We start from the raw sequence: 25,478 nt of genomic DNA on the forward strand, positions 1-25,478 counted from the left end.
GTGACAATGCAGGTCACCCCTGCCACCTTCCTCAGGGCATACACCCAAGTCCACTGCCTGTGTAGACATCCAACTGGGTGTAAGAAGACTGTCTCCCTTGTGGAAGGTTTTCTGAATCTCTACCCATGACTCTCTTGCAGCATGACCCTCACTTGGCTTTGGAGGGGCAGAAAGGGACTCACCCCACTATTCTTAACCAACAGTGACTTTTGAAAATTCCCTCACTCTTTCTCCTCCCCAATCTTCTGCTCATATAGGCTGGGGTGATGGTTGAGCTTGGCAAAAGTGGGTCACTTTTTAAGAGGCCTTGGGGGAAGCATCCAACCCAACTGTTGAGAGCATCTTGCCATCTCTTTCTTTGCGATATGGGGTACTTCACACCATTATGCCCTTAGCTTTGTGTCCAAGTTGTCCATTCACTGGCTAAAGGAAATTTCTACTTAAGTAATTTATTTTTTTTTAAATAATACAAGGGCTAATCTAAATGCCCATTAATAGAAGAGTGATTTTATATAGCATGAAATTCGTTATGGTATATCAATGTAAAAAAAAATTTCTAAACTTACTGACATGGAATGGGACCTCAGATATATTTAAAAAATAAATCAAATCACAACATGGTATGTTTAGAATGATAGCATTTGTATAAAGTTATAAACATTTATACATATTTTGGGGGATAGATAATATCTAGAAGGAACAGAAATATACTATATTAATAGCAGCTACCCAAATGGAGTAGGTACAGGGAGAAAGGGGCTTTTCTGTGGCACCAGCATGTGCCACATTTTAAAATAAAGAGGTAATCTAAATATAATTAGATGCTATAAGAGTTTCTAGAAATCTTCTCTTGAGCAAAGTCACGTTAACATTAGAAAACATAAGTGCTCAGTAAGGAGTAATTCAGGGGTTTATCGGTAGCACTGTTAGGCTGTCACATCCCACTGCCGTATTACCAGGGATCTTAATGTTTTCCAAAATAAAGTGTAGAAAGCAGCAGGCATAAACAAAAACATGAAATGTCAGCATCACGGAAGAAAGGCCGAGAAGACCAGCCTCCGACCGGCCTCCCATGATGGGGCTGCCGCTGCCCCCTCTGGTCACATGTCTATCACATTCGTTTATCCTCACAAGTACTTCCAAAGGTCTCTGATCTGTGCAAGCAGTGGGGGTATGAAAATAAATAAGACACAGACACGCTGCTTGCTTGTCACGGGAAGTGCTGATTCATCTTTGCAGTAGGTCGTTTTACTTTTATTTAATTCTACCCTTGTTTTATGGTCTGTATCTGACCTCTACCCTCGTCTTTTCACGTTGGCTCCTTTGACTCTTGCTTTGTTTATTTCCCTAGTTTTGTTGCTTTCTGTGTTTTAGTCTTGCATTTTGTTTCCTTAAAAGATAAATTTTTTTTTTCTATTTGGGGTTCTGAAAATGTCACTATTTCATTTATGTTCTTTTCCTTAAAGAAAAAGAAAAAAACTTGATTCCACGTTGCATCTCTCTGCCTCCACAAGTCTTTATACTTTTGTGGGGGTTTTGTTTTTTTGGGTGTTTTTTTTTAAGATTTTATTTATTTATTGGAGAGAGAGATCACGAGCGGGGGGGGAAGGGTAGAGGGAGAAGCAGACTCCCTGCCGAGCAGGGAGCCCGATGCGGGGCTTGATCCCAGGACCCCGGGATCACGACCTGAGCCGAAGGCAGACGCTTAACCGACTGAGCCACCCAGGCACCCAAGTCTTTATGCTTTTGACATTAACATTGGTTTTGGGTAGCAACCCTCTAAGTCACTGTTGTTTCTGGTTCTCAAATGAAGAAACTGAGGCAGAGAACAGAGACATTTCCTTCTGGATGGGCCGTCAGCTCCTAAAACACCAGCTGGTACTGTGCTCCCCATAAAATCTCAGGGGGGCAAGAGCACTGCTGGGCAGACTGTACCCAGGGAGCACTTGTTGAATACCTGATGGATGTTCCAGTGTTCTGTACCTTTTGTAACACCAACCTATTTTTATTTTCTGGATTTCCTTCCTTCCTGATGGTTCAATGTTTCCTTGCTTTCCTCCAGCATAAAGTTCCTTCATCTTTTCATTCCCACCCTGTCACTGGCTGTGAATTACAACGGAGTCACCTCTCAGACCCCAGTGACCCCAGGAAGCAGGCTGTGGCAAGACAGGGGCAGATTTCTGGAATCCGCTCCTGCAGTCAGCTCCCTATGAGCTCAGACCTGTGACGGACAGGGACACACACTGAAATGGACACACGGGAAGGAACTGTACCTGAACATTCCAAATGGTCCCGGTGGTGAAAGAGACACAGAAGGGGCGCTTCCTGTCACTTTTTTAAGCCACTGCTTCCCAAAGCCTGTGCCCGCAGGAGAGATTCCACAGATCTATGCAAAAGGGCTTTGTGCCAGGTAAGTTTGGGAAACACCATGTATTATATCCTCCTTTTGAACCTGTCATAGATTCTGAGCTATCCTACAGAAAATGAATCTGTTTGATTTTGTTTACCTCACAAAGGTAAACCAAGGAACCTTTCTTTTCCTTTCCTTTCCTTTTCCTTTTAACTCTCTCTCTCTCTCTCAAGCTGTTCATACAGAACAAAATTTCAGAAGCACAGCTCTGAGGCCCACATACCCAGCATGATATGTGGGCCTCTCCACACATCTTGGACTGCATCTACCAAGAGCCTAGCAGATGCAGCCTCAACTACTGGCATAGTTACTCTTCTTCCATACCAGCAGCTGAGGCAGACAGCCTGCGTTTGAGTCCTGGCTCTGACCTTCTGAAAAGTGGGACCTTCATATATATCAGTGAAGTATTACTCAGCCATAAAAAAAGAATGACATCTTGCCACTTGCGACAACATGGATGGACCTAGAGAGTATCGAGCTAAGCAAAATAAGTTGGTCAGACAAAGACCAATATCTATGATTTCACTCATATGCAGAATTTAAAAAACAAAACAAACGAACAAAGAAAAAAAGAGACCAACAAAAAAACAGACTCTGAAATACAGAGAACAAACAGGTGTAGTTGCCAGAGGTGGGGGAGGGGAGACGATGAGCGAAATAGATATAAGGGGATGAAGAGCACACTTAACTGTGATAAGCACTGAGTAATGTATGGAAATACTAAATCATTATATTGCATACCTGAAACTAATAAACAATGTATGTTAATTATATTTTAATTAAAAAAAAGTGTGACCTTAGGCAAGTTACAGAATTCCTGTGTGCCCCAGTTTCCTTACCTCTAAATGGGAAGGTAACACTACATACATAGGGGTTTGTCAAGATTAAGTGAGCTGATTTAGGTAAGGAGAGAAAACACTGCTTGGCACATCACAGTTGATGCTACAGAGGGGTTAGAGATTGCTGTTGTTATTACCTCAGCAATTTCACTAAAAATTATAATAGAAAAGTGGTTTTCAAAAGCAGGTGCCTTGGATCGCAAGAGCATTTTTTTTTCCAGAAATAGAAAAATCTATCCTAAAATTCATGTGGAATTTCAAGAAACATCAAATAGTCAAAATAATCTTGAAAAAGAAGAACAAAGTTGCAGGTCTCACATCTCTGACTTCAAAACTTATTACAAAGCTATAGTAATAAGAGCAGTATGGTGCCAACACTAAGACAGAAATAGAAACCAGTGGAAAGATCAGAGAATCCAGAGATACACCCACACATCTATGATCAAATGATTTTTTAAAATTTTATTTTTACACAACACCCAAGTGGGGCTCAAACTCACAACCCCGAGATCAAGAGTCACATGCCCTACTGACTGAGTCAGACGCCCCTGGTCAAATGATTTCTGACAGGAATAACAAGACCACACAATAGGGAAAGGACAGTCTCATCAACAAATGGTGCTGGGAAAACTGGATATCCACAAGCAAAAGAATGAAGATGGCCCCCTACTCTATACCACGTACAAAAATTAACTCAAAAGTGATTAAGGACCTAAATGGAAAGACCGAAACCTATAAAACTCCTAGAAGAAAACATAGGGGGAAAAGCTTCATGACATTGGATTTGGCAACAATTTCTCGGATATGACACCAAAAGCAGAGGCAACAAAAGCGAAACTAGATAAATGGGACTAAATCAAACTGGAGAAGGAGTTGGCTGCATACTCAACTCCTCAGTTGCAGCTGCAGAATCCTGAATCCCCATCCCGGCCTCTTGTTCTCTTTTCCTCCATCTTGCCAATGGTTAGGGTATAACAGATCCATGTTAGCTGACCTCTTGGTGGTGGGAAAGCTCCAGATCACATCTAAGGTTTCAGTGTCTTTGAAGATTCTGAACTCCCTTAGATCCCCAATTCAAAGCTGAAAAGAACCTCTTTCAGAACTCCATCCCCAATCTCAATCTCCTGCAAGGAATTTCTCCATAGATTTCCAGACCAGTTCAAATAAATAGGGAGGTAACTTATCATGGTGGGGTCAAAGGTATCAACCCCATTTCTTCATCCACAAATTCAGTTTGATAGAGGAGATAATGTGAGACCTCAAAGAGATAATGAGTAAAGTGTTTGGCAATAATTCTATAATATTACTTAATATTACTCATATTACATTATATTTAAATCATTCTTAATAGTATTAGAAGATCTGGGGCTAAACTAAGGCTCCCATAGTCACTATGAGTCTCCAAGATGGTCATAAAACCCCTGAAGTGACCCTTAGACTCAACACAGAAGCATGACAAATGAAGTGTGGGGGCCAGTCACTAATCATGGAATCAACAGGAATTCTCAGCACATCCACTATCACATTCCTAAGGTAACTGTTATGGGCTGGATTTTGTCCTCCAAAAGTCATATTTTGAAATTCTAACCGCCAGTACCTCAGAATGGAGTGTATTTGGAAATAAGTTCTTTAAAGAGGTAATGAAGTTAACATGAGGTCATTAGGGTGGGCCCCAATCCAATATGACTGGTGTCCTTATAAGAAGAGGAGATTAGGACACAGACACACACAGAAGGAAGACCGCGTGAAGACACAGGGAGAGAGGAGCCACCTCCAAGCCAAGCAGAGAGGCCTCAGAAGAAACCAACCCTACTCATACCTTGATCCTGGACTTCGAGCCTCCAGAATTGAGAAAAAAAATAAAATTTTATTGTTTAAGTCACCCAGTTTATGATGCTTTGTGATGGCAGCTCAAGCAAACGAATATAGTATCTGATCTCCTCGACTGGCACACCTAGTTTCAAGGAGAATCTTAGCTCTGGAAAGGCGTATCGGCTCTTCCATTCATCCCTTCTCCTAGAAAGCCCTTCTACTGCTGCCTGACAGATTTAGAGGGAAAGAGAGAAGCCCAAGTCAGGCCCCTCGAGACTGAGACAAAGAAACCATCACCTTTACTTACACATATCCCACTGCATTGTATAATTACATTCTATGAAACTAATTTACGGGACTTGATTAATTTCATACTCTCCCGAGGGATGTATTCAGGTATCATATAGCTATGCCAACTTCACAGGGACATCTGAGGCATTTAGCTATTTCTTTTACCTTGGTATGTCTTTATTGTGAAATGTACACAGCTATTTAGGGAGAAAATGTGCTTATGCTTTTGAATAATTGTTCACAGAATTATAGCATTACATGGGATTCCCAAACTCTGTCTGGTCTATCATTCCCCATTTCCTAGTTACCATGCTAGTGAATAACAGTTAGTACTGGCAAATAAAATTAACAGCCAGTCACCTACCCATCGAGCTAGTTTGAAACAAGCCTTGAGCTTATAAACTGGTAAGTACATGAAAAGTGTAGTGACAGCCTTTTTATGCCAAATCTTGTCTCAGGCCTTCTACCAAGGACATGATCTTTGATCATCCCTGAACTTAGTCTAAGGCACAGAGAAAACCTCCCTATGGCCAACCCGGGGATGGGGTTTTGCTCCATCCCAAGCTTTCTGTTTTTCATTTATCAATACTAGCCTTCCCATGGATCAAAAATCTCCAGCGGTCCTCTCATCTCCATGTTACCTGCCCTCCTAACCTACCTCTTGCACAGCTGCTCTCTTGAGATCACACCAGGTTGGCTTCACGCCTGTTTTATTTTAGTAAGCGCTATTTCCAGAACTCCCAATTTCATCAACCCTTCCTGGGTATTTCTGGGAGTTGGATGTAGAAAAAAGTATTTGCTAAGTAACATTTTTATTCCTCTTTGAATAAAAGGTTCTCTTGCTTCATGGGCAGTGGTGGCTTTCTAAATGGGGCTTCCATGTTGGGTTTGGACAACCCTATATCCTGCTATGGGAAGCCTGTGCTCCTTTCTGAATTTCTGGACTGGAAGGGACTTTGAAAGATCTCTGTGTGCAGGCAAAACTATACCTAAACATTCCGATTATCCACCTGAGGCTTCCAAACTAGCTTCCCACAAGCTTTGACAGATGTAGCTTCTCCAGTACTCAGTTTGTTTATCAGGCTACTTTTTTGGGTAGGAGTTCAACAAACATTTCAGTCCTAGAACCATATGGAAAGCATTAAACTAGTCTGGAGGAGGGTACAATACAAAAAGAATGGTTCAGACACACATCTTGCCCTTATTAAAGAATTTAAAATCTAAGTGGATAGAGAAGAAAAGACACACACCAGGTTCACCCAAAACAGCACAAGTAGAGTCAAATGCCACAAGAGGTAACCATGAATTTCAGAGGCAGGAGTAGCACCTCCAACCAAGGTCACAGAGTCCACGAACCCAGAAGCTCCAGACAAGAGGTAGTGTTTGGGCTGGACCTGGTGGATGGGCTGGGGAAGGAGGGGGATAGATTACATCTGAGCACTCCTGTTCCCTTTCTCCCCACTTTGTCCTCAGCCCTCAAATCCACAATCAGGATTTATTCTGTTCTTTCTCTGTATGAGTCAGAATCTTCTCGGAGCTTGTCAGGGTCTCCATTGGGCCCGATTCCTGTCTTCTAACTGGGAGTTCTCCTTCCTCTCCTTGTAAGATTTGAGTTGGCCGCTGCCCCACAGGGAAGAGGAAGACTAGAGGAAAATGTCACCATCCCCTTCACATCCCAGCCCAGTAGGGACACCTCAGTAGATGCAGAGACTTGCAGGCCTGTGCTCTTGGCAACAGCGGCTAAGTGTAGTCATAGAGACCACAGGCCAGCATGGGACCAGGACTTCATGCTGACTAATCAGATGTGCATTTAGCTTTCTGCAAGTGCTTCCACCCAAGCTGGCTCGATCTTGTTTGGATGGGGGGCATTCACGCTTTCTTCACCTTGCTTATGTCAACTTGCGTCAAGCGCAGCAAAGCTACAGGCTCTCAGTCATGGGGAATGAAACGGTAACCTCTCACCGGATGTGTCCACTCTTCTCCAGGCCCCTCTCCCTCAATTTGCAAGCACTCTACCTCTCTTCCATGTCTGTCCTTCTGGGATCGCCTCCCTTCCTTCCGCCCTAGGTAGAGTTCCAGCCTCTATGATATCTCAGGTGGACAACCACCTCCCACCCTGCCTCCCATCTCTCCCACACCAATGCCAGTCCATTGCCAATCACAACACCCAGCTCAGAAAACTCTGGCTTCCCACTGCCGATACACATAACACCAACTTCTATGTTTCACCCGCAGGGCTCTCCAGCATTTAGATCAATTCCCCCATGGGTCCCCTAATGCTCTACTTTGCAGACAAAATGAGCTCCCAGTTCCCCAAGTCTTGCTGACAGCTCTCCTGCCCCTACAGCTTGGTTTATATTCCCTTCTGCTGAAGTGCTCCTTCCCCCGACTATTGAATCTACTTTACCCGTGAAGCCTGAACTTGCTCCTTTACAACCAAGGAGAAAGACCAAGGCCCTCCCATCTTTAAGGGCCCAGAGCTCCACGGTTATACCTCTTATGGAATTGACTTCACTCTACCCATTGCAAGCCATTTGTTTTCTCCTTCTCCCCATTAGAGTGAGGGTTGCATCTTGATTACTTTCACATTGCGTGCAGTCCTTAGGGGTAGCATCGTGTCCATAATAAATGCACTAGCTCTGAGAGTGGTGTTCAGTTACACTTCCCCCTAATTTTTTTCACCTTTCCCCCAAATTTTTAAGGGTTGGCAAGGAATTAGGAAATGCCACCTTATCCTTAAAATAGAAGACTGCTAGGTTTTTTTTTAAGCCCTGAGACCTTCAAATGCATGGACTAGATTTTGCGAGAGGCTTTTGATAAGGCTGAGAGGAAAGAGCACAAGATCTAAATATAAGTATTCCAATTAAAAATAATAATAATAAAACAAGAGCTAGGCCTCTTGGTCCTGATCTCAGTCCAGCCACTGACTGTGACCTTGAGCCAATCCCTCACTGTAACCGGGGCTTATTTTTTTTTTTTCTTTTTTGCCTGTAAACTGAAGAAGTGAGTGAAAATGAATTCTAAGATTTATTTCAGTTTCTATTACCCTAGCAGTTGAAACTCAGGATGTGAGAATGATACAGAGAATCAGGAAACTATCAAAATAGTAGGCAAATGGCTTGCTGGAGCCCTCAAATGATAATGGTGCTCAGACAGGGAGCATCCACTCCTGCCTCTTCTCCTACACCCCTCTTGCACACCTATCTCCCCCAAACCCTCACGATTCCTGCCATTATTAATGCAGAAGGACCTGTATCCAAATGTTCTTTGTCAATTCTGATGCAGACTGGATACCAGGGACAGAATCTGTCCTTCACTGCTTTTCCCTCTGCCCCTTCTTCCCCTTCCCCTTTTCCCCAGCTATACTATTAACTGGAATTGATAAAGAATTGAGAACCCATCCCAAATTCAAATACTACTCTAGCAGGAAGTTGGTTCCTGTAAAGCCTCTATTTACAAGATCTTGGCTCATCAAACAAAGGGCAAGCAATTCCAGACTTGGTAAAAAGAAAAAAAATAAGCTTCTATTTGCTATGGGTGAACTCAGGCTTTCCTATCATAAACTATATTGAGTACTTGAACCTACGGGCAAACCCCACACCTTGTGTTCTCGCTAGCTAGGAAGTATGAAGTCTAAAGGTCAAGGAAGTATTATGATCCTTTAATAAGAGATTCAATCTTTCCCTAGTACAGAGCCATTCAAGAATGAAAAACCAAATAGAATCTAAAAGAAAATTTACTGGGATATACCAAAGAGAGCCCTCACAACGGAAAAAAGTTAATTGGCTTCTAGTTAATAGGAAGACTCTGGCTTATTATCCTTAAGTACCTTTGAAGCTTTACACCTTATTTTGGACATAAAGGTTACTTTGAGTTATAAAGCAAAATCTCCTGGGGATGTTTAGGTACTGATAACTGTGAGGGACAACAGCCTCATCTTGTTTTATCCATCTTTGAGTTGCAAAGCAAGGTTCAAGCCATTTTAAAGTACAGAGCTTTCACTATCCTGAATACGTGTAATTTACCAATAAGGAGAGGGTTTTCCTCCCAGATAAGAAGTCTCTTATCAATTAAGAGAAATTTCATGGGTCATTTTTTTTATTACCAGGAATTTTAATCTAATGATTCCAGATTTTACTTTCTGCAAATATGATCAATTAAGATTTTAAGAAAACTTTCATCAAATTGAACATTTTGAAGTGGTCTCATTCAGTGGCAGCTCCCATTTCTCTCTATGGCTTTCAGGCAGCCCTCCGGGAGGAAATAAGCCTGGAAGCTGGGCTCGCTCACAAGGCAGTTTGCATAAGACTGACACCACGTCAAGAGTTCAGATGAAAGAAGGGGGCGGTTTACACAGATGCTGTCCCTCTCCCTTGAATCACCAAGACCAACCAGTACTCTGATCTCAGGAAGAATCATACTTTAAATCCCTCCCAGGTGGGAGTCTAGTTTTGTTTTGTTTTTTTTTTTTTTTGGTTTCCACAGAAGAATTTAATAATCCATGTATTTCTTGTTTGAAATTGACCAGGTGGTCATTTTGTTTTAGTGTCTCACATAACTTAGCATCTCAGTGAAATAGCGATATTCTGTCCATAGCGTATTTTATCTCCGGATTTTGAAAAGGTGGGAGAGAACAACACAAGTCCCTTTTTGAGGATGACCTATTTCTGCAGCTTAGAACTTAGGTAAGATTTAAAGATTACAAGATTCATTCAAAAAAAGGAGAAATGTATGTTACTAGCTTCGGCAACTATAAGCAATAATACAAGAAATAAAAATGCCACTGTACCAGGGCCGCTCCTCTTGTTAAACAGACATTGGAATACCCATTAGGCAAGAGTCCTAAAGGGTTTCCAAACTGTCACTTCCTTCGATTTTCTATCTCTATTTTCATCATAGACAGAAAGGAAGACAAAATGTTTAGAGCTGTTCAGAGCCTGTGTTCCCTAATTACCTGATCGCCAAGGGAGGGGCAGGGGATAGCCGTCAAAGACCACAAGCCTTCACAGTCTGAGTTGATAGAGAATGAAACGCAGCTACCAGCTATCACTGGCGAGGGGCTGGGCAGAGCCCCCCATCCTCTCCTCCTCCTCCTCCTCTCTCCCCTTCCAACTTCCCGGCAGCAATCTACCGGTCCGCGAGAACGACACTCTCCATTGCGATCTGGCCTCGGACACCCGATCCTCCCAGAGCCGCACCGGGACCCACCTACCTCCTGAGGATGCGAGGAGGCTGGCTACCCGCGGGGCGAGAAGGATGCTCGGTTGCAGCTCCTCAGCATCCCCCTTCCGGAGCGGTTAACTGGGAATACACATTCGCCTCCATTTTCTGGTCACGTGATCACTGGCACATCTAAATAAGGATGATCACCTGCCTCCCAGATCTCCCAGTGAACCTGCCGCCACCGGTGCTCTCGGGTTGGGGGATGGAGCCGGGGCTGCGCAGAGTTTCGTTTGGGAGCATAAAATACTCTTTCATCCAGGTTGTGGAGTCTGAGTCTTGACTTTCGTGTCTGCTCGGAAAAACTGCTCCCACCCCTGTTCCTGAGTGAGGTTGGATTGTGAATGGGCTCAAAGCACAGGTTGGAAGGAATCTAGTTCCCCTGAAACATCTTAAAAAAAAAAAAAAAAATCCTGTAGCTTCACAGAACACGCAGTAAGATGGCAGCGTGATTATTTTCTTCACATGGGCAGTGGTTAAGACGGTAACAAACTGGACTTTGGAAGCATGGTGAGATACATAAACAAGGCCAATTGGAGGTTCCAGAGAAGTTATGATGTTTGCACAAAATCATGGCTATTGGAAGACAGAGGCCTGGGGCCATAAAGCATGCGGACTCTGCAGTCAGAGGTCCTAGAGTTTGAATCTAACTTCTACTATTTATTAGCAAGTTCGGGCCAGTTACTAAAGTGCCTGGTGCCTCAGACCACCAACTCACAGGTGGATAATAATACTGGCACTTTAAAGAACGATAAATCTAGGTAGAAATCTTAAAGAGTCTAGGTTAAAATCAACTCACAGTAAATGTTACCCACTAATACCGTTATTAATTCTTAAAACGCTTACAGAAATATTTGACAGAGTTAAGGTAAATGAAATAGGAATGAAAAGTTTACGTGCTAGGCATGCATTCATTTGTTTGCTCTCCAAAGAAAAAAAAATTTTGTCAGACAAACCAAAGACTTCTGATCACCATCAGGCAAAATGTCAATGCAGAAAGTAACTATGGGTACCGTCCTCAGAACTGGATTGCTCAGAGTTCCATGTTACCTAACCTTTTAGTTTTTTTGGTGGGGGCGGGGCTGGGGGGAAGGGGGCTATGATAGGGAGATAGGGCAGTTTTAGGTACTCTTCCAATTGATCTACCACTAACAAAATAGGAAAGTGAATTACTCAGCAGAGGACCTGGTCATGGTAAGTACTTAAGAAATATTAACTCCTAGGGACGCCTGAGTGGCTCAGTTGGTTAAGCGGCTGCCTTCGGCTCAGGTCATGATCCCAGGGTCCTGGGATTGAGTCCCACATCGGGCTCCTTGCTCAGCAGGGAACCTGCTTCTCCCTCTCTCTCCCTCTGCTTGTGCTCTGTCAGATAAATAAAATCTTTAAAAAAAAAAAGAAAGAAATATTAGCTCCTATTCTTAAAATGAAGGGCATTTCTTTCCTTGCCATGGCTGTTGGGGGTGGTGGGAGGGCAGTGGGGAAGGGAGAAGAGGAAGAAGCAAATTTTTTATATCTTTATTTAAACTAAAAGCCTACAGTCGGCGCCTGGGTGGCTCAGTTGGTTAAACATCCGCCTCTTGATTTCGGCTCAGGTCATGGTCTCAGGGGTCGTGAGATTAAGCCCCACTTGGGGCTCTGGGTTGCTTGTTCCCTCTCCCTCTACTCTTCACCCCCCACCCCCACTTGCACTCTCTGTCTCTCTATCTAAAATAAATAAATAAAATCTTAAAAAAAATAAACTAAAAGCCTACAAAATTCTTCAGAATTATGAGCAGTTATGAAATAATTTCTCATGTGCCATCTACCTTTCGGCCATGGAGGAGACCTAAGAGGGGGCGGGCATGAGGAAGGTGTGACTTTGGCAGGGTTACTGACTGGCAGAGGTTCAGCAAAAGCCAAGATGAGCCAAAGCCGTCAGGGAAGCATAGATGGCTTTAGAGCTGGTTGTATCCTGGGTGTCCAGGTTGAAGGCTAAAGATGGGGATCTTATCTCTGAGAAGTGCTGGCTCATTAGAAGGAGTTCCTCTTATCAGCTGGGAAAGCACTGGAGGGTACAGAAAGAGGAGTTAAGTGTTGTAGAACAGACACTGTAACTAAATCTATTTTATAATCTGTTTTAAAAGTCAGCTGATAGGGAAATTAAGTCATCACTTCAATCACAGATACCTTTAAAAATTTAAGGGGCACTTTATTAAATGGGGGAAATGTGGACATCTGTTTTCAGCAATGATATTTCCTTTTGCCTTGTAGGATGTTGTCTCAGACCGTGCCAGAGCAAAAGAGCCCTAACTCAGAGTCACCTGGGCACTTGAGTAAATGTATTGTTTTATTCATTGCGTCGAAGCAGTTACAATTATTTAAAAAAAAAAACAACAGAAAATAATTACTGCTTAAATGCAAGAAGTAGCATCCTGATCATTATATAAAGGAAAAGGGTGTGTGGCCGATATCAAATTCTCCAGGGGAGTTTCAGTTATGCTTTGAGAGCCCAATACATCCAAATCATTATTTAATAAATTAAGGTTGAAAAATATGAATAAAAAAGGTCTTTGAAGATATATATTGTCAACTGCTATGTGAGTTGATAGTATGACAGATGACTAAGCAGAAGTATTTTTCTTCTCTGGACAAACTGGTATAGGCAAAGTTGACAAGGGCACCTGCTTTTCTCCATGAGGCTGAGGGAAGTGGATAACAGCACGTTAGGAAATTGAACGCTTATGCGAATCTTGGAGGAACTGTATACCAGGAGAAGTACAAGGACACTAAAGATAGGTAATTATGGCCTCAATTTCAAAAGAAGAGGAAAGATGGATTTTGCAACATCTGAAAAGATGCATATTCCTGTTATGAACTGTTTGTGTCCCCCCACCAAATTCATCTGTTGGAACCCTAACCCCACCCCATGTGATAGTGTTAGGAGGTGGGGCTTTGGGGAAATAATTAGGATTCGATGAGGTCATGAGGGTGGAGCCCTCATGAGTGGAATTAGTGCCCTTCTGAAAGGACCCCAGAGAGCTTTCTCGCTCTTACCGCTTCTATGTGAGGGTACAATAAGAAGTTGGCAGTCTGCAACCAAGGAGGACTCTCATCAGAACTTGACCTTCCTGGCACCCTTATTTCAGATTTCTAGCCTCCAAAGCCGTGAGAAGTAAATTTCTCTTGTCTATAAGCCACCTAATCTATGGGAATTTGTTATAGCCTGAACTAAGTCACTCCCAAACTACATTTACCGCGTGTTCCTTGGAAAAGGAAGCAGCAAACACCAGAAATGATCCGTTTCATTAAAAGCAAATTATGTTGGAACAACTTGGCTTTCTTTGCCATTCGTTCAGTCAGGTGTATTTCTGGGGCACCTACTATGTGGCAACTGCTTTCCTGGAGAGTACATTCTCACATGTGGAGACAGAACAAAATCCACTAAACAAATAAACAGAAGGGGGCACCTAGGTGGCTCAGATGGCTAAGTGTCTGCCTTCGGCTCAGGTCATGATCTCCAGGTCTAGGGATCAAGCCTCATATCAGGCTCGCAGCTCAGCAGGGAGCCTGCTTCTCCCTCTCCCTCTGCTTCTCCCCCTGCTTGTGCTCTCTCTCTCTCTCTCACATGAATAAATAAAATCTCAAAACAACAACAACAACAAATAAACAGAAGAAAATAAAACAGGGCAGTGGGAAGAGCAGGGTTCTCAACCTTGGCAATACTGACACTTAGGGCTAGATAATCCCTTGCCGTGAGGGGCTCTCTTGCGTGTTGTAGGATGTGCAGCAGCATCCGAGGTCTTCATCCATTAGATGCCAGGAGCATCTGCCCCACGGTGACATTGTGTGTACAGAAGAAAGAGCTCTCTGGGGACGCATGAATTATAAGAATAAGCCAGCCCTGGGGCGCCTGGGTGGCTCAGTTGGCTAAGCAACTGCCTTCAGCTCAGGTCATGATCCCGGAGTCCCAGGATGGAGTCCTGCATCGGGCTTCCTGCTCAGCAGGGAGTCTGCTTCTCCCTCTGACCCTCCCCCCTCTTGTGCTCTCGCTCTCTCTCAAATAAATAAAATAAAATCTTAAAAAAAAAAAAGACATCTTCTCTAAAAAAAAAAAAGAAGAAGCCAGCATGTCAAGAGAAGTGTAGACAGAGAGTACAGCTGGTGTCAAGTCACTGACCTGGAAATGGTCTGGTGTGCAAGCCTGAGGGCTGATGGCAAGAGTACTCTCAGTGACCAGAAATGTAAGCAGCAACTAGGACACATGGGGCCCTACGGGTGGTAGTAAAGAATCAGAATTGTGTTCCAAAATGACATTGGACGGTGTGAAGAAAGTGGGTAGTGAAAGGAAGATATTTACATCTGAAAGGCCTCACTCAAGCCTGTGAGTGGAGTATGGATTGTAGGAGCAGGTTGACAGGAGGAGAGAGGAGTGTAGTTGAAGGATCCATGTGGGCCAACCAGGGCAGGGCTGCCATGTAAGGTTGAGTGGAGTGGAGTGTGTGTGTGTGTGTGTGTGTGTGTGTGTGTGTGTGTGTGTGTGCTGGACTGATTGGGTCCTGGGGCTCAGGGAGGTCATTATACTCAGCCAGATCATCATAGGAAGTTGAGAAGGAGGCCATGTCCAATAATGTTAGATGAAAGATGCAGGTCTGACAAGTAATTCCAGTCTCCAAGTTCTCTCTGGGACTGGAATTGTTAGTTAGCAGTGGGAAACGTGAGCATGATGGGACTGTATGAACGTGTAGTGCGATATGGAGGTGCTGACCGAAGTACACAGTAATTGGTGTTCAGGGGCAAAAGTAGGGGCCTCTGAGATAAATAGAAAGAACATGAAGCATACTGACAGGAAGAAAACCAGTATAGCAAAATTAATATCAAGAAAACAAAGATGAAAGCAGAATTTAATAAAGTGGAAAATAAACAAAAAACAGTAAGAAAAAATCGAAATCAAATCGAGTTATCAGGAAATGAACCCATCTTTAGAAAGACTGAACAAGAAAAAAAAAAGAAAGAAGATACAAATAAATAATATTAGGGAGAAAAGAATGTAACTGCTGAGTGAAAAAAATAATAAGAGAATATATGAACAACTTTATTATGAAAATTTTGATGAAATGGACAATTTTCTAGAAAACTACCGAATAGCAAAGTTGATGCAGGAAGAATGAGAAACTCTGAATAGGCCAGTAATCATTAAGAAATCACATTACTAGTAAAAAAAAAAAAAATCTATCCCTCCAAATAAGCAACAGGCACAGACGGGTTCTAGAAATATTACCTAATCCTCATGTATTAGATGATCCCCCTGGATTATATAAATTATTCCAAAGAAGAGAAAAAAGAGAGAAGTTTCCCTAGTTTGTTTTATGGTGCCAATGTAACTGTGATTCCCAAACTAGACAAGAGCCAGATGATGAAGGAAGATCACAGGCCAGTGTCATTTATGAAAATTTAAATGATTTTGAACAGCAGAAGGAAACTAGATTCTTCACTAAGGTTTCTAAGATCCACTCATCTAAATGACTTTGCTATCCCCCTTCAATTAATATTTGACTTGAAGCCACAACTTCATGAGTATAACTACTGTTTGTAGCCGTGAGGGAAATAAAGATGTGGACACCCTAACCACAGCCTCGAGTGGCTTCCATCCAAGTATGTTAGTAAGAGAGACTCTAATAAATACAACAAGAAGCAGAATGTGAGGAAGGCCACAAAACAGGTGCAAAGCATAGGAAGATTCAAGACAGAGAAGGCTTACTTCTGTTTGAAAAGACTGGAGAATGTTTTAGGAAGGAGGAGTCATTTGGTCTGGGTCTTAAATGAGAAGTAGCATTTCAATGTGCAGAGAATAGGATGGAGGAAGATCGAGGAATTTAAGGAGGTGTTAAGATAAGAGCAAAAAGCAAGGGGAAAAAAAAGTCTCTTCAGGGGAACCATGAAGAGTTCTATGAAGAGGATATATGCATTTATTTATACCTCCACTTTAAGGCAATATTGGTAGATATGTAAAAATCCACCACCACCACGTGACTTAAAAATAGCTGGAAAAGAAAAATAGTGGTAGGATCACATCATGGAGTTAGAACTTGGACAAATATAATAAAATACACATTCCAGAATTCTATACATTTGATACGGGCAAGTGATCCATCTGTGTGTGAAATGAAAGCTTTCAAGGAGCCAACTCAAAAGGATAAACATAAGCAATTATATAAATGTTGTTAATTAAAGGAAATCATGTTCCTTAATAGTCAAGATGGAGCCTGAACTGGACTTGCTCACGAGAACACAGGTATTCTGATTAGAAAATCATGCTTTCAAAGGAAAAAAAAGACAAGAAAAGAGAAAAGAAAAGATAGGAAAAGAAAAGAAAATCATACTCTCAACAACATCCTTGGCACAAGAGATGAGTTTCACTGCGCTGACCTAATGTCTTGCATCAGCGTGAGCCAATGGGAGATAAGAAAAATAATACAGGACAAAGAAACTTTATGGTATCCTCTGCAACCTGGGACAAGTACATAGTTCTCTGGTTTGCGCTTAACCCTGGGCAGATTTGGGGACATGTAAAGAAACATCTGCATTACACATTTTTCACTCAATCTTCCATAAATTTTGATTTGGAGTTGATCAACATATTGAGATAGTTTACGGGAGTGAATTAAAAATATTCCTGCTGGGCCATTACCTAGAACAAAACTCTCTTAGGCTGACAATTAAAAGAAGCCACATCCCTTAACCAACAGTTAACATGGAGAGAAGGTAGCGTCCTGATTTCTTCCGTTGGCACAGCCTGGATTTCTACAAAGCATGACCCAATCCTGGGGTGACTCTTCGACAGCCCTTGTTCTAAGAGAACTCTCCCGTGGATCTTAGAACCAGGTCCTCCAATGCACTGGAGGGATAGTTAACTACGCTGTACGTTCACAGATCTCAGTACACTTTTCCGAAGCTGAGGTTCCACGGCTTTCTAATTCAGCCAGCTGTGTGGAATAACATCTGGGTGCTGCTTCAGCTTCACTCTCTTACTTTGTCCCCCTTGCTCTCTGCCCTAGGAGGCTCCCTCCCACTCTGAATTCCACTTGGTTTTGGGGGCCCTGGTGGGAGATCAGAGGGAGGAAGAGGGGAGGCAAGGATCTGCTCTCCTCTGGCTTCCTCCCTGTGGGAAGGCCCCTGGCTGGCCGTGCCCCTCAACACTAGGCCACGGCTATTCTCAGGAAAACTGACATTCTTGTTCTGGGTTCTGGAAAGCACCCTCTCCTTGCCCCTGAGGCCTAGGAACGAGAACAGCTGTACTGTTTCTATTCCTGAGCTACTACACCATTCCTTGTGAGCTCCTCACACTTTGCTTCCATCTTTGTAAATACTCCCTTTATTAAATATTTCTCGAATTACCCTCATTTGAATGTGTCATCTCTCTCCTGCTGGGTCCCTGATAGACTGACGTATCCTGCTTTTGTAAGCCATGACTTCTTGTCTTTCCTCAAATGCCATCAATTTTCATGGAAGTCTTTTTTTTTTATTTTTTATTCCTGACATCAGTTTTGACATTTCACTTTTCCAGCTGGAGAAATACCTTGGATTCTTCCTCAGACTAGAAGCCAACACAACACAAAAGGGCTCCTCTGTGGGTGTGCCTCCCATGGGACAGCCGACTTGTACCACCTCATCTTGGTTTTCATGGCCTTTTCTTACTATAAAATCCTTTACCACAAAATACCATGTCTATAAATATTTGGAAAACTTAGCCGTACATTGAGGGGCTTTGATTCCCTCACCCCTCTCTGGTCTCTGGCCACTTGAGTTGGCCCCACAAACCACAGATGGGGAACAGCCCACTGACAGGGCAGTAACCATCACAAATGAGCTGTGGTGTAAAATGTGCATTCAGGCCTGGGAAGGGCTCAGTAGGTCACACGACAGAGTGAAGGCTCAGCGGCGAGTTCTGATTCAGTTATTCTCCAAATAACACTCTGGGAATTTTGGCTATTAAACGCGATGCACTTCTCAATGGGACAATGGAAGAATAGGAAGAAATACATCAACCTGTAGAATACTTTGTAAAAAATGATTGATTTGGCCTCTGTGTCTTATTGACAAGCACTGGGCTGGAAGGGAGAAGACAGAAGTTCAAGTCCTTATGTTACCACTGTCTCATTTCTGGATGACATTAACGGCTCATTTACTGAGCTGGTTTATCTATGAAGTAAGCATAATAAAACTGGCCCTGCTGCTCTCAATTGGCGATTGGGTGGGACCAGACTTATTTGACATCTGTCCTGGGTAAGGCTGGCCAGTAGTGGAGAGCTAACACGGGCTGGTGGGGAGACGCGGAAAAAAACCAAAAAAAAATTTTTTTTTCCCAAAAAGGAGACTAAGGCCTGAGTCCAAGTACAAATTTAAAGAACATTGAATGATATTTAATTATCGCCACCACGCCACCAAACTGAACACATCAAGTGATCAAATATAATTACAAAAATAAATGAACACAGAGTCAATGCCAAGTTTGGTGTTGTAAGTTTGGTTCAGGGCAAAGCCAAATAACAGTGAATAAACAAGGGACAGCTGTCGTTTATGGAATATCAACTTACCTTGGAGAAAAGGCGAACGTTTGGAACTGGGATGCAGCCCATCCAAACAGCAAGACCCAGAGAGGGGGTAGTATGTGCTCAAAGAGCCTGATTCTTCTGCTTGCCCAAACATATCGTTACCCAACGTCGAGAGAAAGCGTCGACAGATTATTTCTTTACCTGTTTTTCATTTTGAGCATTCACATGGGTTTAAGACCCATTGTACTAATTCCTCAGCTGTAAGTCCCAGACAGAAAAAGTCTGGTTTTAGAGGGTCTCGTGAAAACTGTATAAAGATTTAATGGGGTCACTCACAGGGAGAAAAGGGAGTTACTTCCCACAGTCTTGTCAGACAGAAAAAAAAGGCCAGCGTCACTAATTTAAAAAGAAAGAATGCACAGCGATGACCATAAGAAGCAGGTTGTATGCAGTATGACTCTACTGCGTTTGAAGGTCATTTTTATTTTAGGGAGTACCAAATAACTCACCTCACAGGGCTAGGAACTGTAGCTCCACAAATATAAGGATCAGGTGATTTCTTCTTTTTTTTAAAGATTTTATTTATTTATTTGAGAGAGAGAGAGAGAGCAAGCAAGCACAGAGGAAGAGTGAGAGGGAGAAGCAGACTCCCTGCTGAGCAGAGAGCACGATGAAGGGCTCGATCCCAGGACCCTGAGATCATGACCTGAGCCGAAAGCAGACGCTGAACCAACTGAGCCCCCCAGGCGCCCCTGGATCAGGTTATTTCTAAATACTGTTTCAAAAGCACATGTGCCAGAGCTCCCCCTCGTCCTCCTCCCCTCTGCCTCCCACTGCCCTGCCCCCACCCCTGCGTGTATCTACAAGAGACCAGATAAGTAGAGTCAGTTTACTTCCTCCTCTTGGAAATTATTTCCATTTATCACCCCTCACAGCTACTTCCTTACCCCACACCCAGAGAAAGCCAATATATTTGTATATTGATCAACCCACTTTTATATAATTTAGATGGTAGTGAGTTTACAAATGTTAATGGTTTCATGTTCACTGAGCATGTAGTTAGTTCAGGCTTTTGAATATAACCTATGATTATTAATATTATTTGTCAACTTGGCTAGGCTATGGTGCCCAGTTATTTGGTTGAACACCAGTCTAGGTGTTGCTGGGATGGTATTTTTTTCAGATGTGATTAACACTGAAATCAGCAGACTTTGAGTAAGGCAGATTATCCTCCAGAATGTGGGTGGGCCTTGTCTAGTCAGTTGAAGGCCTTAGGAGCAGGGTCTGAAGTTTCTCAAAAAAGAAGGAACTCTCCTCAAGTCTGCAACACAGAGACTCTGCCTGTTTCCAGCCCACTATCCTGCAGAATTCAGACTCAAGACCGCAACAACTCTTGCTTGAGTTTCTAGCCGGCTGGCCTGTCCTATAGATTTCAGACTTGCCAGCCCCTAAACCTGGGTGAGCCAATTCCAATTCCTTAAAATAATTTCTCTCTCTCTCTCTCTCTCGATCAAAGATAGATGGATAGCTCCTATTGCTCCTATTAGTTCTGTTTCTCTGGAGAACCCTGACTAGTACATAACCAAATGACCCTTTTTTTGCAGGACATTCTTGCAACCATGTCTTTTTTAAAAGAAACCTATTAACTAGTTCTTTCCTATTTTAAGAACATTGTGTGTGGTGCAGATTACCGTGCCGATGTTCTCTGTGACCCCATCGGAAAGATTGGGCATATCCATCACCGTCTTGGGAGTTGGGGTGTGATCCTGAGCTGGCGGGTCTATAGCTGGAGGATGACCAAGGTGTTGGCAAAGCCTCTGGGAAGAGGGAAGATGGATCCTAGGAACCAGGACCCAGCGCTGCTAATCTCAAGGGAGAGAGTTTCTCTCCCCACACTCATAACGAGTTCTGTTAACAAGAGGAAGTCGGTGAAGTACAAGGAGAAAAACCACCTTCTGAGGCCTCCTTGCATTTTGACAATATGGCTTGCAGCTCTCAAACCAGTGTGGGAACTTGAGTGAGGGGGTGCAGCAGGGGGAGGGGAGGGTTCGAAGCCAATTTGTAGCTTGTATATCATATTGCATATACTATCAGCCTACTTCTCTTTTTGAAGCCCAAACTTCAGGACAGTCTTGGTTCTGCCCTATGACCAAACTCTGTGTCAGAAGATGTTTCCAGCTTTTTAGTCAGAAAAATAGGACTATCTTATATTGCTTCTGTGATGATCTTCCTGTGTCCATGGTTTCCTTCATCTCTCTCTTCCTAGACAGCTTGGCTGATCTCTTACCCTCTTCTTTGCCTTTCCAAATTATGACCTTCCCTTAATGCCCATCTCGAATTACACCTCTCAGGGCCACATTATGCCTTTGGTGGGCCTTAGGCACTGTTACTTTCCCGGGCTCTTTCCTTCATTAAAAAAAAAAATTCCAAAACTTTATTTTACCTCTGCATTGGTAGGGAAAAATATAATCCACACAGGAGCATAATCATTTTTTTTCTTTAGATGTTAAAAGAAATTCAAAGTTTCACGTGGGCCCTTTAAACTCCTGGGGGTCCTGGGCACTCTGCCTCCTGATGCGGGTGGGTACTAAGCCACCCAGGCTCCTCCCCTGTAAAGGTGCCCTATGCAGATGCCTCCCCTCTTAATTCACTAGCATGAACACACACTCTGGACATGGAAAAACTTAAATTCAAATCCCAGCTTCTTCACCTTCTAACTGGAAACCAGACCAAGTGATTCAACCGTTTTATTTTTTTTTTTAAAGATTTTATTTATTTATTTGAGAGAGAGAGTGAGAGAGAGAGAGAACAAGCAAGGGGAGAGGGAGAGGGAGAGGGAGAAGCAGACTCCCCGCTGAGCAGGGAGCCCGATGAGGGGCTCGATCCCAGGACCGTGGGATCATGACCTGAGCCGAAGGCAGACACTTAACTGACTGAGCCACCCAGGCGCCCCTCAACCTTTCTAAACATCAGTGTCCTTCCTTGTGTAATCCCTGCCAGGGTAATATGAGGTAGTGCATACATAGGGCTTAGTATCCGGTCCGTGGCAAATGCTCATGATAGGTAGCTATTCATATTTCTACATATGTTGGTCATTAATTACTTTGATTTACATGTTACACTATTATCTACCTCTTTACCTGTGTTTAACTCCCTTCTTAAACTAGAGGGCTGTGAGGAAGTTTTAGACCAGTGGTTCTCAAACTTAAGCATGCACCAGAATCACCCGTGTTAAAGCACAGATGGTTGGACCCCATCTCGATTTCTTGATTCAGGAAGAGTAAGGAGTAGGGTCAGTAATTTGCATTTCTAGCAAGCACCCAGGTGATTCTGAGGCTGCTGGTTTTATTTAAAAAAAAAAAAAAATTTTTTTTTAAGTAATCTCTACTGCCAACGTGGGGCTTCAACTCCCAACCCCCAGATCAAGAGTCCCATGTTCTACCGACTGAGTTAGCCAGGCACCCTGAGGCTGCTGGTTTTAGGACCCCACTCAGAGAATCACTGTTTCCCACAACTCCGTACCCTCTCAAAATCTAGCACAGAGGGACCCTTTCAAATACAGTCAAGAGTAAATTATTTATGCAAAAGGTAATACAAATGCTGGCGGGAAAATCTGCCCCCTCCCCTAATTGTGAGAAAATTGTCATTACTGCAGGGGCTGAGCAGAAAAATATGAGCAAAGAAATCTTCCAGAAAGAAAGGGGGCTAGTGATACAATTGAACAGTCTCATCTGTTGAATTGCAGGGGCATGTGCAAAAATGCAGACAAGAAGCCAAACAATGGCTCAGCCAACTCGAGGCTGCCTGAGTTCTGAGCTCAATCTATAACAATGTCAGAGGGGCTGCTGGGATCCATCTGCTACTCTCTTTCTGATAACGGATCTGCGGTCTCTCTGGAAGGAAATAGCTTGACAGGACGAAAGACAGATTAGGCCAACTGAAAAGGTCTGGATTTAGGAAGCTGACCTTGAATCTGAGCTTTTAACTCTTTATGGCACTTTACTAACCCTTGATATATTCCTGCTGTTCCTTCTTGTTTTCTTATTCCTTTCCTGGAGAAATGCAATTTGCGAAGACCAAAGCTCTCACGGACACATTCTGTTTGTACGCAAGTGAAGCTCGCACAAATGGGAGCTTGAGGAAGGCCTGAGGTCCTCCAGCCCAAGTCACCAATTTTATGGAGGAAGAAATGTAAGCCTAGGGTTAATCCCCAAATACATGGCCAGTAAGGGCAGAGCCAGGCTGGAATCCAGAGTCTTTGACTCATAGTGAGTATGTGGTATGCACAGTCTTTTATACTCCTGAAATGAGTAGGAAAAAGAGATCTTTTTTTCCACTACATTTTAAAGAGGAAACATGATCTTCTTCTTGTCCCAATTTGCCTTTTTGTCCCTGGGAGCAAGAGGGCTCCATCAGGACAAATGAAGAGAAACGAACAACCCTTCATGGTGTCAACAGGGTCTGGGAAGCTCGAGGGCAGAGATGACATTCTGTTCCATGACATTCTGCCATATATCCACTGGCTACCCAGAAACTCCATACAGAGCAGACTCTCTGACACCATGTGGGGAATGAATGAATGAATCCCTAGTTTGATGGTTGTTTGCCAATTTTTCAGCCAGTTGGGGAGTGAATATTTCACGCGAAGATTTTGAGCCTCAGTTAGCCCTCCTCGTAAGTGAGGTAGGACATAAAACCAGATTTGCCCTTTGCGTGAGATAGGCTGTGTGTCTGCTGGAAAAGCATGGACTCTGGAGGTGAAAACCTTTGAATTCCAGAGCGTTCACTCTGGTTCCTTAATTCAAGGCACCCCCACCAGCATGTGGAAAGTAAAGGTAATAATGCCTACCACCTCAGGGCTGTTGTAAGTATTAAATGAGATGATGTGAGCAAACTGTTTGGCGCTCTATGAAAAAATGTTAGTGCCCTCCCTTCTCTGGTTCCAGCTGCCTGTTTAAGAGTAATATAGGGATTGAGTAGGTTGAGTACGTGTAAGTATCGGAAGGGTAAGTACAGACTCTGGATGGAAACTGAAGGGTTTTTGTTTTTGTTTTTTTGGCTGAAAATACACACAAATCGTCATTATCTTTATGGTTATCTAGCAGCTGCTTTTACGGATGGTACGCTTGGCCATACATAGAAGCAAAGCTCCCGTCATCATCTAGTTATTCTTCATATTCCACAATCCCTCACCTTTTCCCCAGATGCTAACACAGTATTTTTCAGGAAAAATAAATAAATAAATAAATCTAGCTTTTGCGCTTACCCGTTTGGCCTCGGTTTCCTTGTTCTGGGCTCCAGAAACTCTGTCTCCTCCTCCATTTCCGTTTCAAGGATCCTGTTTTTCTGAGAAGGCTGGGGTGGCAGCATTTCCCATTCATTGTCATGGGCGACAGGCTGTCGCAGAACTGCATCTGGGCCAGCCCTGCCTCGGCTCTTGCTCTTCTGGGGTTGGCTGCCCAGACCAGGGGCCTCTTCTAGTGCTAAAGATTCCACAGGCTTCATTCCTCCTAGAACCTGCATTTGGGGACCTTGGCCCAAGCCACAAGCGGAGGTCAGCTCTACCACCTTGCCAGACCATCCAGGCCCCGAGTTCCTAGCTTCCAGTGACTGATCACCGACCTCACCATGGCCCAAGACCATCCAGCTCTGGTCTTGCCCAGGGCTCTCAAGAGATGATCTCTTATCACCTTTGGGAGACATTCTCTCTACAGGATGAGAATCTTCTCTTTCATTTAAGGAGGCAGGCTGACAGGAATCTGGGAAGCCTGCTAGCTGAGTTCCTGGCAGCCCTGTTCCTTCAGAACCTGTGTGAAACTCTCCTAATTCACACATGTATTCTCTGGCTTCACTGGGCCCCGGAGTTGGGGGTGAATTTTCTTCATGGTTTACAAGTATGTAATCCATGTGTAGTGCATGATGATCTTCATTCTTCTCCATGTACACTACTTCCCTGTATTCTGGTGTTAGCTGCTCAGGCTCTTTGACAGGAATTACTTTTTCTTCTTCCAACTCTGATATTCCCTCGGTGGTACCTAGAAGTGGAAGATGAAGGCGAGAAGGGGCGAACAAGGCTGAATTAACACGTTATGTGATTTGTGATGTTTGCAAATGATCCATTTAAGGAGAGATAATTTAAGAATTTTTATTTATTTGGTTTTTTTTTGGTAGAGCTGTTGTATTTTCTCAGGCACCCTCAAAGAGAGGTATTAACAAGGAGCAGACATTTACGGCTGCAATGCAGGACTTGGTGAAGCATGCATTGCAAATGCAGTTAGTTCCTCTTTTTTACCCACAACGGTAGGAAGAGCTCGGTTTACAAATATGTTAATTGCATGAAAGCAGCAGTTTCTGGGAGTGGGGGTGGGGTGGGGT

The 25,478-nt window shown here is 43.3% G+C and overlaps 1 protein-coding gene across 3 annotated transcripts in view; it reads right to left on the minus strand.

Annotated features, from left to right (window-relative positions):
• The window catches only part of PRUNE2 (prune homolog 2 with BCH domain), a 255,648-nt gene that overhangs the window by 50,814 nt on the left and 179,356 nt on the right, over positions 1–25,478 (minus strand). For all 3 annotated transcript variants that reach the window (XM_032427669.1, XM_032427667.1, XM_032427668.1), the window contains exon 9: positions 24,370–25,138. In XM_032427669.1, the coding sequence (XP_032283560.1) occupies positions 24,370–25,138 (769 nt within the window). The remainder of the gene's footprint in view (positions 1–24,369; positions 25,139–25,478) is intronic.

This window comes from Phoca vitulina, unplaced genomic scaffold, assembly GCF_004348235.1.
Source record: "Phoca vitulina isolate PV1807 unplaced genomic scaffold, GSC_HSeal_1.0 scaffold37, whole genome shotgun sequence".
Classification (NCBI taxonomy): Eukaryota; Metazoa; Chordata; class Mammalia; order Carnivora; family Phocidae; genus Phoca; species Phoca vitulina.